General features: G+C 43.8%; 1 protein-coding gene across 3 annotated transcripts in view; it reads right to left on the reverse strand.

Annotated features, from left to right (window-relative positions):
* Nucleotides 1–20,284, reverse strand: part of PIGN (phosphatidylinositol glycan anchor biosynthesis class N) — an 862,819-nt gene that overhangs the window by 104,589 nt on the left and 737,946 nt on the right. For all 3 annotated transcript variants that reach the window (XM_085606885.1, XM_085606886.1, XM_085606884.1), the window contains one exon: nucleotides 6,890–6,976. In XM_085606885.1, the coding sequence (XP_085463011.1) occupies nucleotides 6,890–6,976 (87 nt within the window). The remainder of the gene's footprint in view (nucleotides 1–6,889; nucleotides 6,977–20,284) is intronic.

Raw genomic sequence — 20,284 nt, forward strand, 5'->3', positions numbered from 1 at the left:
TGAAACCAGGTGGTGGCAGTGAACTAAATAGTGCCTTAATCAGAGCGCGAGCTGCGGATGGGCACTAACTAAGTTGAATTAATCGGAGCTTCGTCCATGTTCCACAGAAGAAACGGAACTGACTGCATCGACTCTGCTGCCCAATTAAAAGGCTAATCAGAACAAAGGAACAAGGCTAAGAGGGATCAATCTCGTTTATTTTTACTTATACTCAAGAAACAATTAATTTTCTCGGTAACAACTTATTTCTTATAAGGAACTATATTCATCAAAATTTATCAGGGACGAATATCTCTTGGTGAACATCAGAACACTTCAACACAAAATATATACAGATTTGCACAAACATGAAGCAAAACAACAACCTCTATTTACAATTTCATTCAATCATATGAAATACAAATACACATACAATTTATGTACACAACAAACTATCAAATATCAATTCCCCTAATCGTGGTTCCAAATCTATGTATACTTGTTATTTATAGTAATACATTTGGAGGAAATCCTTTTTGGCATCCGAGGTATTACTCCTCTCCTATTGTTTTATGTGTCTGCCAAACAAAAATAATTCTTGAATCAACACACTTAGTGGATTCCTCCTACGTCAAAATGTCGACGCGTTCGCGTTTCAGCCTCCAAATATTTGGCCTCTTCAGGACGGGGATAACAAACTATCTGGTTCAAGTCTGGGCGGGTATTGCAGGGGCAGTACGCAAAACAAAGTCTTCTCAGTGTCTCAAAAAATTAATTAATGCCTTGTTCAGGTCCAGCCGGACCTCTCATGTGGCGTAACGTAACTTCAATATCTTTTACATCTGGTCCATTGCCTCAGTATGTAAAAAATCGCCATACGTCTTAATCAACAAGTTTCGGGGTCGCTTTACAATTGTTCCACTCGATCCCTCTCACTCGCCCAATGATACGGGCTCGCGTACACGCCTCTGATTCCGCCGCTTCAATTTCACCAAATGAGACCGCACCCGCAAGAAGAGTGAAGATGGAGAGAACCACTGGTAACGGGCGGGCTCCAAGCCCTTTACTGTATAAAATACCCCTCAAGCGCTGTTATGTGAGACCTCAAAGCGGGTGACACCATTAAAGTATATGGAGCCATTTTGTTTGTTAGGTGGGTGTATACTAGTAAAAAGAGGGTAAGATCCACCAAATGTGGGTGACCTGACAAATATGCTACGTTTCTAGCACTTGGTCAGAGTTTATGTCCATTATCATTTGATTGGTGATAGAAAATTTGGCACTGGTGCAGCATGCTGAATTACTTCATTTTCACAAATCCCATAGGAAGCGGTCACAATGACTGGATGAGTTAATCAGTGATGTCTAAAATGATGGTATTTACATATCATAAGTGGTGTAGTATGTGATGTCATTAGCAGTGCATGATGGGGCGCACGTTATAACGATTTCACTAAACTATAATTGGCGAATCTGTTTTTCTCAGTTTTTAAACATAAGCTCTTACCTCACTTCGACACCTAATTAGAATGTTACTTTAACATTTGTTTTTTTTAGTTATTTTCTCAGCTTTATTTATTTTAACATAAACTAAGGTCTCATTCCTGTCCCCAACCCACTTCAAAGCGGTCAGCCCCTGAAGCCCCAGCCTTTAGCTGTGTGCAGCGTGGACTGGCCACAGGTCCTAGCCTTAGGTCAGGCTCTGCGCCCAAAGCCCCAAGAGTGGCCTTCGATCGCATGCAGTGGGGGTTGGCTGTGGGGCCAGGCCCTGTGCCCATCCTCCCTGGGAAAGGCCTATCCCCGCTGCACACTGGCGTCAGCAGTGGTGGGTTGGCCCTGTGCCCAGCCCACTGCAGGCAGCCAGCACTCAATGAGCATTGCCTGTGGCCCACAAAATTGTGTTTGGCCACAGGGTCTGGTCTATGACCAGATCCTTGTAATTTTTTTTTAATTGTTAGTTGGTACCATTGTACCACGGGAATGCTGCACTCAGTACTGCCGCACTGGGTGCTGGTACCATAGTACCGGTAACCCAAAAGATATGTTTTTATTTGACTTAAGGAACAGTCTCTTTCAGACCCCTCACATGGCCCTGGTGGGGTCAGGGTGTGCCCACACTGACCCCTTATGTGGTCTTTCATTTTTTTGGGGGCAGTCATGGGACTGAGCCCCAAGTCCTGTAATGGCAGTAACAGCTGTCGTAAGGTTAACAGGGCCTGTGCACAAACGCACCCATTTTTACATGTTCACGCTTAAAGTTGACATCTTTTCAGACAACGGCTTTTAGCACATTTTACTTGCGTGCTTGCATTGGATAGTGTGCTCAGAAAGTGTTTTGCTGACAAATACACTTAAATTAGCGAGAATTTAGCAATGTTTCTTCCAGCTGCTCTTTTGCTGATCCGTGCAAAAAGAACAACTGATGGACAGAATGCTGAAAAATGTCAAACATTCACCCCAGTACAGAGATGTGGGCCTAAATCTATCGTTTTTTTGCTCTCCATGCCATTCCAGTTTAAGCCCAGCCATATGCAAATCAGTCTTGACCCTGTTCTCCTTGGGAACAGTCCAGCCTGAACTGGCAGGCCAGGGCCTCCCTGGACCGGAAACAAGCATCCTGAGACCAATTTCGGGGTATCACCCCTCATCAGCCATGCTAGCTTTGGTCCAGTGGCATGGAAAGCAGGGGACCCACGTTTGGAGATACCCGTCACACTCGGGGTGACAAATGCAAAAATAACAATTGATGGACAGAATACTGAACAATGCCACGCATTCAGCCCAGTACAGAGATCTGGGCCTAAATACATTGTTTGTTTGCTCCCCATGCCATTCCAGTTTAAACCCAACCATATACAATCAGTTTTGACCCTGTTCCCCAAGGGAACAGTCCATCCTGAACTGCCAGGCCAGGTCCTTCCTGGACCGGAAACAAGCATCCCGGAACCGGTATGAGGATATCACCCCTCATCAGCCATGCTATTTTTACTCTAGAGGCGTGGAAAGCATGAGACCCACGTCTGCATGGAGAGCTAAAGAACGATGGATGGATTTAATCCAGATCTCTTGACTGGGGATGAATGCTTGATTTGTTCCCCATTCTGTCCATCATTTGTTTGTCTTTTGCTTTTTGCTGATCCAGGCACATTGGGTTTCTGTTGAAAACAACCCTATGCCTCTCACATAAATGTCCAACTTTACCTCAGTTGCATTACACCATTGGGTTTATGCATGAGTGCTGTGTGCACAAGTGGCAGTGGTTTTGCACACTATACATGTTTTGTGTTTGTGTGTGGGGGTGGGGTGTGAGGAAGGGTGCTCTGGTATATCTAAGTAGTTACTGTCCTGTGAGATAAACTTGAACTTTGGTTATCTGATCTGTGAATGAAGGAATCCTGCTCATTCTGAGCTTGTTTTGTTGGTATGAGGGTGATCTGCACAAGTACTGTCTCTGTACAGCCTATATTTGTTGTGCCTGAGAGAGCATTAGCTGTGCCTGTCTGTGTCATCACTGATCTCTGCATGAGTGTCGCCTGCACTGTTTCTATCTGTGTCATATCATACCATATAGGAGAGCATGTGCATATGTTTGTAACGCTACTGCCATGATGAACTACCAGTTCTGTGTACGTGAGGGAAGCTTGCACTGCTGATGCTCACCTTGTGTTAGTGAAATTTGAGAAATCATTTTCACTGTACAAGAGCCGAAGGTTTCGCTTTGACAATTCTTGTTATTAGTAAGCGTTTGAAAGCTCACTTTCTGAATGTTGGTCTATTTCTTATATTTTGACATTGTTCTGTGAAGCATAAGTGCACTGGCCACTATAGTGGATGGACGTATCTGAACGCCGAGATGGTGTCTATGGTTTAAACACTAGGCCTTTCTTTTTTTGTATTTCTCAAACAAGCCTCGAAAGCAGAAGTTTGCTTGAAAATACAAAAACATTTTCATGGCCCTAGTGTGGAGAGTAAGCGGGGGGGTCACTGGTTGTTTCCCCTGCCCATGGTCCCCATGCCACACCTGGGGGTTCAAAGCTGAGAAATAAAGGGTGAAGATGCTGCCACCGTGATCTTCTGGCCATTTGGCAGATGAACTAGAGAGTAAAAGGTTTCTGCTGACTATGTCCAGTGAGGTTCCACTCCGGAAACCCGGAAGTTCCTCTCTATCTAGATGAGGGGGAAACTGCAAGTCGCGAGGTTAGCATTTGGGCTGTATCACCCAAACATCTCAATGAACCCCTAAGTATGCCTTTTCCTTTTTATAAGGTGGTTGTTTGTACTGCTATAAATTGCTGTTAGTGACATGCTATAGCCACAAGTTCTCAATAAAGGTTTTTTTTTTTAAAACGTACACTTGCCCAACAATCGGGGAAAGTGGGTCAAAGATTTTTAGAGTTACTTCAACTACCCTTACTATTTTACTGACATAATACCCCTTGCAGCAATTGTTGCCATCCTTGGACCATCTGGAGCGGTGCCTGAGAGTAGAAAGGCACCTTAAACACGTAATGACACACCTTAAGTACGCAACCCCGAATAAGACAGAGTGTTATTTGGAGATGCATACCTGCCTGATTCCGAGACCCTTGGTTTTTTTTCACACCCAGAAATACAAGTGTAGGGGTCCCAGGCTGAGTTCCCCGGTCAAAAGTAGGTGGAATACATGGCAGGAAAATGGCTGGTAACGGGTGTGAACATGAGTAAAGTGGCGCAGTAAACTTTTCTGCCATCTAACTACATATTACTAGGTCCTTATTTTGTAATGGCACAGTAACGCTGGGCAGACACCACACAGCACTGGTGGCTACACTAGGAGACAGAGCACAGTTTGGGCTAACTGGTATCTCCTTGGTAGTTACAACTGTGCCCACTTCTGAGACCCTTGGTTTTACTGTACATGGAAATACTGAGTGGGCCTAGTTCCACCCACCAAATCAGGTGGAAGTTACAGGCAGAAAATGCTCTGGTAATGGTTCAAGACATGTGTAAAGTGGCGTGGTATTTCTTTGCTTGTCTTATTCCCATTACTGGGACACCTTTATGATTTTGGGTCAATTATGAAATGGGGCTCCTTGCTCGGTACAACTCTGAATGTATTATTCATTTTCAGCTCATTCACACCCTCTGCATCTATGGTCGGATCATTGACAACCCTCTACGTAGGTCAGTCTACACCTGGGTCCAACCCTGGAACAAACAGTCTCTTTTTCTGACTGCCACCACCAGAGAAGCAGAAAAAACAGTGGTCTGAACAAGCCTGCTGCATGTGGTGCAGACTACTGCCTCACCTTTTGAGCCTGTGCATGCAGGCTTTATTTTACTGCAGTCTCGTCCCTGCTCTGTAAGGAACTGGGATTCTGAGGCAGGTGGCTCTAGGCTGTGATTGCCTCAGTCCAGCAGCAGCTCCCCATGGGGCAGTGCAATCCTGAAGGGAGCATATAATGCCGCTCTGCACTGTACATTGACACATGCTCTATCATCAGACACTACACTGGCGCAAGCGGTCTGCAGCTAGCCTGTGCCAGAAAAGCAGGAAGACTAATGGTCAGGCAACGCCTTGTATCCACAAACTGGTGTAGCTAGTCTGTCATAACCATTCCAGCCAGCGGTGCTCATGGGCACGTTTGTTTATTGCACTGCCTGTGCTACACGGGGCTGGTGTGTGGACTCAGGTGGTAGCAGTGGAAGCTCCTTGGCTAAGGTTAATTCGGCAGTGAAAGAAAAAAAAGAAATGATATTAACATGACGTTAATATCTTCCCTTTTTCTCTGCAAGAATCGGGGTGGGGCTGGTTCCGTGACGCCAGAGCAGGGGAGGCGTGGTTTGCAAACCTCTAAGTGCACATGACAGTTTGGCTGGCCCTCTAGCGCCGCCCAAACCGTCATGCACACTTGGCATGCTCTCCACTGGACGGTGTTGCACAGCCCCGTGGAGAACATGCCCAGCCTCCCAAGGCACTGCCTGAGCGTTCAGACAGGACGCTCAGACCAATCACAACGCTGCAGGATTGGCTGGGAGAATGCAGAAGCCTGGGTGCTTCCAGCAGACAGAGGAGAGGCATGCAGCGGCTCTGCGGACAAGGTAAGTTCATTTTTTTTCTCAATTTTTTAAAATCTCCCCTCCCTCCCTACCACCCCCGTTCCGAGTAAGCCGCAACTGGGTGGTAGGAGGCAGCAGAGTATTATCGCACTGACCTGGCAGCGGCTCCACACGGACAATGCAGTCACAGAGGGAGCACACAATGCCAATCTTAACTGCACAGTAAGCGGCACATGCTGCATAAAGGCAAAGGCCTGTGCAGCTGGGCTGAAACCATGCACATTAAAAGGCTAAAGAGCTTGCTGAATCTAACCAGGAACTAATAGGCAGTTTTCTTTTAGGCAGTTTTCTTTATCCCTCACTATCCCTCAGGGGTTTTGTGATGGTCCGACAACCTGAGCTGGCTCAAAAACAGAAAGTAAATAAACAAATGTATTTATTTTAAAACTCTAGACAAGCTGGGACTGTCCTAAAACCTTAATAGGGCCAGAGCCAACTTTGCCCATGCCTTACAACGTCTCTATGCTGTAACGGGATATTCTGCATGCTACCGGTAATTCTGGCTGGTTGTTGTCACCCCACAATTACCATGGCTCACTCATGGCCGGCCCCTCACTATCCTAAGAAATCTGACATGGTTAAACCAGGAACATTTCCAATAATCTCAAACAGCGCTTTTATAAGGTTATTCTAGGCATTAAACAGGGGTGCCACCTGCACGCGCCCTGAGAACCATCAATCATCGCCGTACTGCCAGGAATGGGCAAAATGTCACGTCAGATTCGCGCCAAAATCTCTAACATCAGCCGTGGTCTGCTATGCGTTCTTCAGTCAGACTTACCTCGCTTGGAAACACACCAGAAAAGGATACAAAGAAAAATGAGCGCCGGATGTCATCCAGGTGGAGCTGCCGAACGTCAGAAATATGGATCCTCCAAGAGAAGTCAGCACTGCTGAGCTGTGAAAACAGCGGGGGGAAATCAATGCACAACGTCAGCCGCTTTTACATTAATACAAAGAACTACGCGCCGAGCACAGCCGCTGAGAAGCAGGTGGACAGCTTCAATTATCAAACAAAAAGACCTGGGTGACTAATTCCCACGGCGCCCGGTGCAAAACGTACTTCAAAAGTGTTTTTAATGATTTCATCTCAGTCATTAAACCTTGCCAGGAAACAGAACCTGGCCTTACTTCTGTGCCTGCCCACGGGAACATTGCTTCGGTTGGAAAAAAACACAAAAGAGTTCCTTTTCGTACAGCTACTGTGGTTCCCTGGCTCCAAAACAGACTTCCAAGCATATCCATTTTCAAACTAACTTTGAGAAATGTAGGTATCTGATGAAATCGTTGCGAGAATTGAGTAAATGTTGTTATTTTATACATATTATCGAACAGCTTTCTGGCTTTTCCTGGTCATTCATTATGTTTATTTCGGGGATTAAACCCCATAATACATACACAAATGGCATGAAAACCAAATAAACATTCTAAAAAAAGTAGGCTCTGATATACATAGTACTTAGATACCCACATCAAAAATGTCACAATTCATATAGAAAGGAAGCTCCAAGTACGGAATAAAATATCAATTACTACTGAAGCCATTTCATTAAAAATCAAAAATATAACAAGAGTACCCCTAAAAAAGATCAACCTGCATCTGGTTCCAGACCTCACATAGACAATGGATCCACAATTTATATATGACAGAGGGTTAATGCTTCTTAAGGCTAGATGATATTTTACACAGCCGCGGCCCATGCAGGTAAGAACGGTGGAGCCTGGGTGGGGATTTCGACGGACGATGACAAGGGAAAATGAATTATTTATTTAATTTTCCCTCGTCAACGTCTGTCGAAATCCCCCCCAACCTGGCCCCACCACTCTTACCTGTATGGGCCGCAGCTGGTCTTACATGAACAATTGCAAGATCACAACTCAATTGGCGGTATTAAGGTAGAGGGTAAAAAAACATAGATGATACAGACTGAGCTCTGGTACCATAAAAAGGAGAGAAGGCAGCAACTATGAAAATGTACAATTAAAACTCTGAATGTATTGACTGTATAAGTTGTTAAAGAAAAGTAGGACTAGGCCCATTTAGGGTACTCTGGCTCATAAACGATGCCCAGGCCGCTTACTTATCAGCCATACGGTATATAAGTATCTTCTCACGATATAAGCAATGAGGGAATCACTACTGGTCTGTAATAACCTTTAGGATAGTGTCTAATACCTAAATGTATACAAAGAGGTCTAACCCAGGTGCTCCTTTATACAAAGGGCCGTAAAACAGCGGATGGAATTCCGTCGCATCCCTACAGGATGGACAAAGTGCCTGTGCCTCAAGGTTCTTCTTCCATTTACTTAAAAACTGTCCCACCTTGCAAGAAACCCACCCTAAATATTATATACAAGGTTCTAGTTTGGTAGGATGTGATGGCATCAATATACGGTTAAAAGGCTAGAGTATATTTGTGGGATATAAAGCCCACTGTAAGGCTCCCAGGGCTAGAGTTTCTATGGTGTAAATCTATGGTGTAGTGCCAAGGGGCAGATTTAACAATATCTCATATTCCTCCCGTTATAGAGGGAGGATTATTCCAAAGTGATGCCATAGCTATAGCCTGAAAGTTTCTTTTTATGTGGCAGACCCAAGGGGTGGAGTACGAGTTGTCACTATCTAAGATCTCTTATAAGGCTCTATTATATGGTTCCTACTCTGGGGACACCCACAATCTAATCCAGAATAAGAGAGGTCTTAAAGCAGCAATGCTACCTATTCTTTTGAGCCTTGTGGCAGAGAATAGGGGTGCTTTGCGGAAAGCTAAATAAGGACTCTAGGAAGGCATTTTCTTTGACGGGCAACACCATTGTGTTCTCGTGTCCCCGACTTCAGCCCTATACAGAGGGCTTTCATAGTCTATCTTAGGTTTGATGGCATTAATTGGTCTCCATTCATATTACATCAATATGCCACCAAAAACATTACAATGAGGCAGACATGCACCAGGTACCAATCTACCAAAATAGTCAGGAAAATAAAGGACAATTCCCACTGTATAGCACATGACCCTAAAAATGCTAAGATAGGTCTTACAAGAGTAAATTAACCCAGTCCTAAAATAAGTGGGAATTACTGGGATTTCTAAGGTCGATATTTTGTCAAACTTGTCAACACAAGGTAGTATTTTCTGCATTTATGTTTCTCTTACATGACACCTATGTGGTTACTTCTGGGAGCCACATTCCTTTCCCTGACACACTGCAGGTGGCTGATTTCTGACATGCTTCACATATGTCGGCAATATAGTAAATGAAAGATGTTATCAATCATGTTACATACAACTATATTATGTGTTTACTATACCTGCTAAAAATCTATTGCTTGGTCACCTTATTGTTCTGGAGTCCCTGTTGCTGGTGAGGGATTGGATGTGATAGCCTGACAGGTGTAGCACTGCTGCTCCCACAGATGTTCATGCTTGTACCCAATAAAGAATAAAGGAGGAGAGCACGTCTGGCCACAGGGAGATTGAAAATGGCAGCACTGTGTTTCCCAAGTAGCGGAGGTGAGGGATCAGGAGCTAAGGATCAGTGCTACAGAAGGGGGCTTTACGAATTCAGAGCCTGCACCCACCAGCAGGGAAAAGAAGCAAATCTCACTGAGATAGGTGTTTAAGTGGGTGACAATGAATGGGCAGAGACTGGCATGGTAGGCAGCAGGGAAACAGAGCCACATGGGAAGTATGTTGAGTCTGAATATGCAAATGCCAGTTGTGGGATGCATGTCGGATGAATACCTGCACCGAGCCAAGGCAAGAGGAGGTGAAGAACAAGGAACTGTAACCTGCCCTTGATAAACCCAGAGGGTTTCACTACTATTAACATGGTGGGGTGCCCCCAAGAAGATGGGCGTAAAGAAAATTGAGGAGACCCTGACAACTTTCGTCATCGCATGTCCAAGACAGTGAGTGAGATCCAGGTTGTAGTGAGGGAAGGTGTCTTAACTTGAGGCCACAGTGACAGACATGGGGACTACTGGGAAAGAACAGCATGGGACGAGCAGGAGCTCCTGGGCCCAACTGTGGTGGCAAAGGCCCTTTACTCCAGATGTCCCGCAGCTCAACTTACTATGGGCTCTGATCAACTGGGCCAAGTACCCCTTCATCACTTGCCTCTCAGTGGTAGTGCAGGTCAAGGAGTCCAGGCTTCTCAAGAGGAGGTTGGTGTAGGGTGAACACAGGCTAACAACTCAAAATACATCCAGCAATACTCAATAAATGATTGTCTAGTCAAATACTTGCTTTTATGTAAAAGGTAGTATTTATTTAAGAAAGTAAAATATAATACCACAAGTAATACACACTCACGGCAGGCCCACTAGAGTTACCTGGGTCAGCATTTCAAGTCCTGATAGACCTGAATCACTCCCTCAGTTCCCAGGATCTCTTTTTCATCACAGGCTCTCTGGTCTTGGGTCAGGTAGAAGCTGGTGCTCCAAGTGAGTGTTCTTAATTCTCCTGGGTGATGTCCTCTCACCCACCACGGGAGACTGGCAGACCCTTTGTTCCAGTCCTGGTCACAACAGACAAAACTTACACCAAGCTTCTCCACGCTGAAATACAACTTCAGATTGGCAATTTGATTGTCAAGCTCCCCTTTTTATAATCCATTTCAAACACAAATGTGATTTAGTGTGTCTGAAGTTAATGTTCTAGGAGCTGATAATTTTGAAGCGCCCATTCATCTATTGTGCTCTTCCTTCAGAGAGCAGTCTATTACAGCAGGACAGTCTCCAATCTTGATAGCCCCAAATACAGGCCATGGGAGTGACCAGACGTTCACACTTGGATGTCAGCCGCAGTGATATGTGCATCAAAAGGTTGCCAAGGGGCCGCAGCTCTGCTCTTTATGATTCCCATAACAGCCCTCTCTCTTTCCTGAGATGTTCCCAGGCCTCTTTGCCCAATGAGCTTTTTTAGAATCCAAGAGCCCCTTGTGAAATATACTGACGAGTCTGGCTCTTCCTTACTCTAGTGTGTGTGTGTCACACCCAGCTCTCAGGAACTCAGCAATCCACAAGTCTGTCTGGAGGAAATCTTCTACCTCCACATAGTCCTCCAGCAGGCCCTCGGGTTCCCAATCTGGAACCACAGACCTCATGCATAGTACCAATCACAGGCACTCTTGCGTCTTTTTAGCACTGCCTGCAAACCCACGTGTAGCTTTCCATTTACTGCTGCTACAGGCACACATACATAACAGTACGCTGTGCAAAAACACACCGGCAGGCCTCCAAGCACTGCTGCCAGAAGCATGCATACATAACAGCATGCAGTGTAATAAACATACTTTTGCGGCCCTCCATCCATCCTGAGGCCAAGGAACTTCAATTAAGTGCGCCAGTAGACCCCATTCCCAAGATGTAAGTAAACCGGCCAGTCATGCTACTGATTACTCATTACAAAATGGTATGCTGCCACAATCTTGATTGTGCTACTTTGCTCTTGGTAAGGGCAGTTAGTCCTTAACCACGATGAGGGTAGCGTATTATGCACCCCTCCCGGTCTACCTGGACAGTGTTCCCTGAGACAGGCCTTAGTCATGGAGCACACACATGATCCATGTTCATCCATGATCATAAATGTTTACCAAGGATCCAGATATCAGAGTAGCTCGGGAAATCAGTGCAGGGGTATTACCATAAGAGGGACTTTTCCATCTCAACACACTTTAATGCTCAGCTAGCACATCTTTAGGACTCAGTCTGTGCAGGAAAGATATGCAGATTGAGAATGCACAAACTCACAGTAGGTGTGTCCCTTTTTGCAATGATACAAAGATCTTTGGAGAAGGAAGCCCTTCTTTTGGGCTCCCCTTCCCACTTATGTGTGCACTAAGCCTACAGACACCACACAAATGCTCAGAGAAGAAGCTGAGTGGAAAATAACTGTTGTGGCCGAGTTCATCAAAGGTGACCTTGGAAATTAAGAGGGTCCTGATCTTCAGAGATTATAGATCTACTATGACTAGCCAATCACAGTACAGTAAAAAGGAGATGATCACTCTGCAATAGGAGGAATTCCAGTGACATCCTGTAAAACTGCAGGCTTCCATGAGAGTGGAATTCTTTTCACAAAACAATGATAATTCATTTCTTTCCATTGTCCAGGGCAAAGTGTGGAGGTCATCAAGAATGCATGGTCGACTTGATTCTTGAACAACTTATAGACGCATGTAATTTATTCTTTTGTGCCGATAACAGTCATTGTCTCACATCTCCTGTTGCGGAACATAGCTCTTCTTCAGGCAAGGTCTGCACATTTTCCCATCTGAGCAGCTACTGAGGAGCTACCATTTAGAAAAGAGGCATGTAGCCAGCTTTGTTGCAGTGAATTCTGGTAGTACCCACACCCGAAATCAACATATTTAACCTATTGCTCTGCTCAACTCTTCTCCCACACAATTCCTGCAGGCAACATCTCAATGAGTTTATGCAGGGAAAAGTTGCAAGAGAGCAGTGACATGGGACAACTGAGCATATGTGAGCAATGTTTGCTTCCGATCTTGGTATTTCAAAGAAGCTCATAAAGAGGGCCTATCGAGAAGCACGGATTGTAATTTGTGTAGCACAAACTAAGCTTGGATGCAATATCCCACTGTACATTAATGTGGGGTATAGGAAATTAAGCTAGATCGTGCATATCAAGTGCAGAGCTATGCACAGGCACCATGCAAGTGGCTAAAAGGCTTGTGTGCTTTGGGAGTGCAGGTAAAGGTAGTAGTCTGTTTGAGGGCCAGGGAAAGATGTTGCAGGAAGACCCCGGGCCAGAAGATTATGAAAAGCTGAACTAGAGCACAAGAGCACAAGGTCAGGCTCTTACAGCCTAATGCTGCTGAGTAGAAGGAAGCAACAATGTCCAAGGGCTTTAAAAAGCATCTTGAGTGCCATCAAGAAAGGGTAGCCAAAGATTTGTAGGCCAGGATGCCCGAAATAAGCATTGTTGGTGGCTGGAGAACACCACCAGAACAAAACACGGAAAATGCCATCAAGATTGGTCCCTCAGGCCAATAAATGCCCTCAAATGAAGATGCTGCTCATGTGCACCCTCCTAAAGCTCTAGCTTAGCTGAGTGGGACTCCCTGTTAGCCGAGTGGGGCTGCTGGAGTCCAGAAAATCCTGAATTGTAGTTTGTGTAGTATATCCTCAAGAAATACATGACCAACTGGTACCTCTGGGGAGAACAAGAGAGTTGTTGCACTACAAGTTTCCATTTCCCCAGTAGAGGTGGGGCACCCACAGAACTGTCTTCTAAGGGAGCCTCAGGCCTTTGAGAAGTGGCCTTGCGTCTAGGGGTAAGGGGGTTCTCCAGTTCAAGCACATGGATCATACATTCTCTCATACACCCCACTCCTGTGCTGAGCAGTGGTGTGGTAAGAGAGCAACAGATGGAAGAGAGAAGCAGCCAGCTCCCCCGCTGACACCAGGAAGGAGTGTGCCAAGCAGGCAAGGAGCCGTCCTGACTGCATGAGCTTTGGAGCTCCTGTGTAGTCCACAGTGTGCCTTGTGTCAGTGCACTGCAAGGACAGGGGCTCCACCTTGATGACATACACCCACAAGCAGGCACTTCAAGGAATAACAAGAAACAAGAGGGAAAGTCTCAGCCAGTAGCTGTTTCAAAGGGAGTACCACTGACCCAAAGTAGCTCAGCATAACCAGGAGCAGGCTACAAAACAATTCTACGTATTTTGCTGAGTGTGTTTGGGATTCCCAGAGAGCATCAGGCCCCCACTAGATACCCCACACATATTTTTTAAAGTGATCACTCTAGGTCTCCTGGGGCCTTTAATTGGTGATCCCCCAGTAAGAGTCAACTTGAAAAATCAGATACTCTCAGGGCAGGGCTATTGCTGTGTTGCCCTCAAGTGCTACAGGACCTTTGTATGAGTGTCCTCTGTGGTTACTAAGCAACTTGGTTTAATGGGAATAATTTGTTTTGGTGAAATGTTCTTTAGGTACTGTTTGCTACTACTTATGTCAAAGTACACAGTACAGCTTGTTAATGGTGAAAGAGCATATTTGACATCTTGCATTGTTGATATTGGTGAAATGGGTATTTTCTCATTGTTAATTATATGATGACATCTTCTGACAAAGCTGATAGGCCTGCCATTTTTTAAATGCACACCACATGTTGCCTTAGGCACATATGGGGTTATTGTGTTTTCTGGGGTTAAGGCCTGTTTGTCTGCAGACCGTTAGAGGTAAGTACCCCAGGCATAAGAGATATAGTTGGCATTTAGGGGCAATTAGGTTACTATAAAATTTCATTAGCGGGCTGCCCTTTTACTTTCTGAGGCTCTTAAGAGGGTGTCCTCATTACTATATCCATCTGTTAGTCTATATATTTGTCATTTTAAGTACAGCATTTCGTTTTGTGAACAATAAAATACTTTTTATTTTTTAAACCAATGACAACATTGATTCGTTACATATTGTTTGTTGCATTGCTGGGTTCTAAAGCCCTAGCCCTCTGCACTACCCCGAGTAAGTATGGACTGTTTCGCCTTACTATCCTGAGATGGAAGTGCTAAAGTACTTGGTTGTGAGTTCAGGGGTCCATAGTGCAGAGGCCACAAGCCACAAGCCACAAGAAGCAGTTGTTACAATTGAACCCCAGTAATTTCTGATTGTCCTGGGATTTTCTCACAGCTACATTGTACACGTAGGAAGAGGGTTCACATGCCCTAAGACGATGATAGTGACTTATTACACTCATAGCTACTCCAAGGAGTGACCCGGCGCTGTGCCCTAGGTCACAAGGCAGTGGAAGATCATATCATCTATTCCTGCATAAAAAGCCAGATTTTCAACCTATTTGAACACTGTGGTATTGTCCAGAGCGCAGAGCTCGAAAGGGAGCTTATGCCAAGCCGCTGGTCCTAGGTAGGCAAGAGGGGTTTAGTTGTGTTCCTTGTCATGAGACATTTCGTTCAGAAGGTGAGAGAATGTGCAGGTGCAGCATAGTGCATTATACAGCTGGTGTGGCCTTAAACTGAGAGACAGGATGATGTCCTTTATTCTGTCCGTCTCTGCACTGTTTTCAAAGCCTTGCAGTTTGGGCTGGACTTTTCTTACTGAAGCGTTGGTCCCTCTCTATTGTGGCGCACTGAGCAAAAAAACAAAGGAATGGAATGCAGCCACAGCAATTACACGTGGCTACGATTCGTTCATGTACTTCCCCTATCAAATGTTTTATTTTTCTTAGTGAGACGAAGTACAACGGGTACGCTCAGACGTGGATCCTCCAGCTTACCGAACCATAGTACTCAAGCTGTATCCCACTGACGAGGGCCAATATGGCTGAAATCAGTCAGTGGTTGCTTTTTTTCTATTTAATGTATTTTTATTAGCCTTGACTAGAAAAACGCACATTGTTGCATGATGCACCTTGCATAATTACATGTCATGTAGAATGTCAGAGACAGAAAAGTACATTCATGTAATCTAGCCATTTTGTGTTGTTCTATGTCTTCTTAACAAATATAAGGTTAAACCTTTCCCTTCCCCCTTCCTTCCCTGACATATCTTCATATTTGCAGCCCTCCACACAAAGAACCTCAGTCATAATAAGAATATTAGAGCAATATCTTTCCTAATCCACCCAGATTGTTTTAGATAGATATTAGATTGGTACATTAATCACCTGTGGAAGCAATACATGCTATAATATAAATAATTTCCTAAAATATACAAAAAAGGGTAAAAGGTATATATCAGGGGGGTTTATGGAGGATGATATTCATTCTTATGATGGGATTTTAGAGGTTCCGGGAAAGTATCCCAGCTATGTGCAATAAAGATTTTTCTTAAGCCTGGTCGTGCCTCTCTGCTTTGCAGGGGGCGGGGTTTCAGTTTTCGAGATCAGGGTAATGTTACTTTGTGTTAAAAGTAAAGCTGAATCTATGAACTTCCCAGGGGCTTCATCTATTTTAGGGTGCGGGGAGAGGCCGAGGTCTGGGGCTGCTTTGATTCCTATACCGAGAGGGCATGGCCTTCCACTTTGGTTTGGACTGTCCTTACATTTTTAGAACAGCACTTATTTTTCCCCAACAGATTTTGATCAAGAGTAAGAACAAGCAAAATACAAAAGGGGAAAGAAAGAGGAACATAATGAAAACAGAGGCAAAGGGGAGAAAGCAGGGATGATAACGAACCTCCTAGAGCGAGATAAAGTGGCAGGGAGTGTCTGGTGGTGGATTAAAGAGGATGGCGGTGGAACGAAGACTATGGATCCTTGGCACTGGAAACGCGGACCTTCGATAGAGCCAACGGCAGGCATCTGGGAAAAACACTGGGACCCAGCATTTGCTCTTTTACTAATTAAGCACTGCTTGACTGTAGTGGCAGACGGAGCAAAAAAAAAAGGCGGGCTGGCCCAAGTGATTACCAGTGGCTGAAATTAAATCAAATATTGCACTTGCAAGGGAGAGACATGAAGCAATAATAAACCATATACGAAAAGTATAGGAAGGCAAGGGATAAGTGGTTGGACAGGATGAAAAGAGAGGGGGAAGAGGAGAATAGAATGGTGCCAAGGGGGAACAATCTAAATTTATGGCATAAAAAAAAAATACAAAACTAATGCCATAAACCATGTCCCAAGTCAATGCAAATGTGCGCCATTCAAAGGAAGTTCATGGCATACGAGGGAAAAAACAAAAAAGAAAGACATTACATTATAGGCAGAAACAGTGAATCTACCCAGGATTTGGAGATTCTTACAAAGTACGATTTGGCTGCTTCGAGGTTGGCAAAGACATAGGGTCCGATTCACAAAGGTAAGTTTGCATGTGTAGATCTACTCACATGCATTCACACCTACACCTAAGTATAAATCTCCTCATGGATAGAATTCACTATTTCCAAATGTAGATTTACACAAGACGGAGACTTATGAGTCAATACCACTCAAATGAGGGGGTGGAGGCACCTAAATCTGAATTTACAAGTGTAATCTTAATCTTACTATTAGTAACTTTTGGTCAGTTTGTGGAGATCTCATACACTGTGGCAGAGATCTCCCTACAGAAAGTAAAAGTAATTTTAAGAACATTAATTTTAAATTAATCAAATATATATATTATAGAATTTTTATTACAAATAATGAAAAAAACTCCTTAACTCCTATTTTATTTCACACATTTTAAAATATTTTAAATGTTAAATGTTTCTTAAAATATTTATTTATTTAATACAATTAATTAAAATGTTCAATCACTTACTGGCCCTCTGAGCTCGGTGACCCTTCTTTCCCAGCGGCCTCTGCCAAGAGCCTGTTCGTTGTAGTAAACAATCAACAGTCCATGATCCCCCAGATCAAGACTGTCACGGCAAAGTGCTTTGGCCAATTGAAATCCATTAAGAAAGTCACTTCTCTTCTGTCACCCAAGGCTTTGAAGCTCCCTACATTTGGGTCTCCCTGCAACTTCTTAATACAAACTTCAAATTATTAAAAACACAGCAGTAAGGATAATCTGTAAACTGCATAGGCAAACACATATCTCTCCTGCCTTAATGAAGCTTCACTGGCCTCCCTTAAAACAGAGAGCTCTTTTTAAAACAGCGTGTATTATTTACATATCCATACATGTCCAGGTTCCAGCCTTTGTAGCAAGCAGAATTAAGAAATATGGACCTACTCAAGCACTTAGATCCTCTTCTGCCAACCAGCTGAGGATCCCTTGACTCAAGCGACAGAGCACAGGGGGCAGGAGCTTCTAAGTTCTGGCCCCCATCTTATGGAACTCTCTCCCTTCCTTGGTTAGGCTGGATCCTAACTTCCTGAGGTTCAGGAAGCTTTTGCACGCTTGGATGTTTAAGCAAGCTTTTGATTATCCAGAGTCCTCTCTTCATAACCTCCTGGTTGTCACAGCGCCAAGAAACCCTTGGGCATACATGCATTCTATAAGTTTTCCTATCAACAACATAACAAATTCCTTATTTGCTAACAATTTCCCAAAACTGAGAGACAAACCTGTGCAATGGTACACAGAAGTTGAACGATTTGTAAACATTCTGAAGGTTTTGTGGACTGATTTGGATACATTACTTGAGATTGTTGTGCCAAGTGATTTGTGGGCAAAATGTAAGACTAGTGTACAATGGCCACGTGATGAGCCACCGAGAGATAAACGCACTGTCTCCCATAGTTATGGAGAAATATGAAGTAGTGATTACTTTCCTGGAAGGTAGAGTGCCTCCTAAAGACTTAGAATGGTTAAAAATTAATCGAACTTCACAAGAAGCAAAATAACCAGTTCATGAGTATTATGAACGCTTGTTGCAGGTGTTTCAGCAGCACAGTGGAAGAGAATACCCTGAAGAAAAGGACACAGGATCTTTGTTCTCAGTCTGTGTTAAGACCAGAGATCAGTTCCCACATAACACAAAGTGTAATCTGTTGGCATAACAAGTCACTTGATGAGATCCTGCGATATGCTAAATATTGCATAGACAAATTGAAAATGAAGCAGAAAATGATTAAAGAGAAATTTATGTTGGCACTGACGAAATTGGCTGAGAAAGGTTTTCAGAATTCTCCTTTTGCAGGAAATCCAGGAGGTATGCAAGGCGTTGTTCCACAAACTGGATTTCCGGAAATTTATGGAGGTTTGGTATTTCACAGGGTAGAAGTAGGTGGAGTACCTATTGATCCAGGTTCAGGAATGAAGGTTTCAGCATTAAAGAAAATGACTCTTTGTCACATACGTCAGACAGGTACTGGAAGAGGGAGTGTAGATTGAATGCAGATAATGTGAATGGAAATATGTCAATGCAGAGAGGCGTTCAGATGCAAGATATGCCAGTACAGCAGATGCAGGTGCCAATGCAAAAACAAGTCCCACAGGCTCAAATGATCCCAAAGAACATGGGAACCCCAAAATATTAATGCAAAACAGATGTGAATGGCAAACCCTGATTCTTTCCAGAATATATACCAAAATGTTTTCCACCAGTTCCCAAATACAGGTCGGATTGCTTTTCAGCAATTTCCTGTTTTCAAGAGTGATGGCTCAGGCTCAGACACTTCTCTATGACTGGGCCAGAGAGGGGAGAAATATTGTATACTTGGCACACTTAGAGATAGAAAAGATTGGTCCATTTGTAGATGATAAGGTAAACGGCCACCCCGTCTCATTTCTAATAGATACTGGTGCTACCAGATCCACTGTTGGAACTGTGGAAGTCCCAGACCTACCCCTCTTGGGAAAGAAGATCCAAGTTGTAGGAGTTTCAAATAGACAGATTACTAATCCAATTTCAGAAAAGGTCCCTGTAAAAATCGATACATTTGAGGAGAATCATCAATTTGTCGTTTGTGGCTCAAGTCCTGTAAACTTGATAGGGAGAGATTTATTGTGCAAGTTAAATTGTACAATATATTGCACACCGGATGGTGTGGAACTACAGACACATGATGAAGAGTTAGCATTCAAAATTATTCAACAAAGGACAGCTGTGGGTGTGCTCCCATTAATGACAATTGAATAGTTATCTGCTGACTTGAGGGAAACTGTGAACCCAGGATTGTGGGATCTCAAAGGGAAAGACATTGGGTTGATTCAAGGAGTAGAACAGTCCAGATTACCATCAAAGCAGACACGGTATTCCCAAGTACAACACCGTACCACCTGTCCCCAGAAACAATTGCAGGAAAAACCCCTGTAATAGGAGACATGATAAAGAATGGAATTATGGGGGAGCTAATTGCAATCCCATGTAACTGTCCGATCATGGGTTTGCTGAAACCAAATGAAAAATATTGGATTGTACAGAACCAGAGGCGAGAATTAATTAAATGGATGTCCAATGTTGTGCCATGGTACCAAATCCAGCTACAATATTGTCTCAAGTTCCTTGTACTGCACAATGGTTTGCAGTCATTAATCTCTGTCATGCATTCTTTTCAGTGCCATTGCATGTAAATAGTAAATTTATTAGTTTGTAATAGTTTAATTTGTGTTTCAGCAGAGAGTTTTGGCATGGTGCCAAGTCCCACAAGGGCATATAGAGAGTCCACTGATTTGTAATCAAATCTTGAAAAACAATCAGGAGTCATTACAGATGGCCTACAGACCAGTATTAGTACAGTATATCGATGACTTACTTGTGGCATCAGAGACACAAGAAACTTATAAACAAGATACCATTGCTTTGTTAAATTACCTGGCAGAGAATTGACATAACATGGCCCCAAGG

The sequence above is a fragment of the Triturus cristatus genome, chromosome 5_2 (assembly GCF_964204655.1).
Source record: "Triturus cristatus chromosome 5_2, aTriCri1.1, whole genome shotgun sequence".
In the NCBI taxonomy this organism is placed as follows: domain Eukaryota; kingdom Metazoa; phylum Chordata; class Amphibia; order Caudata; family Salamandridae; genus Triturus; species Triturus cristatus.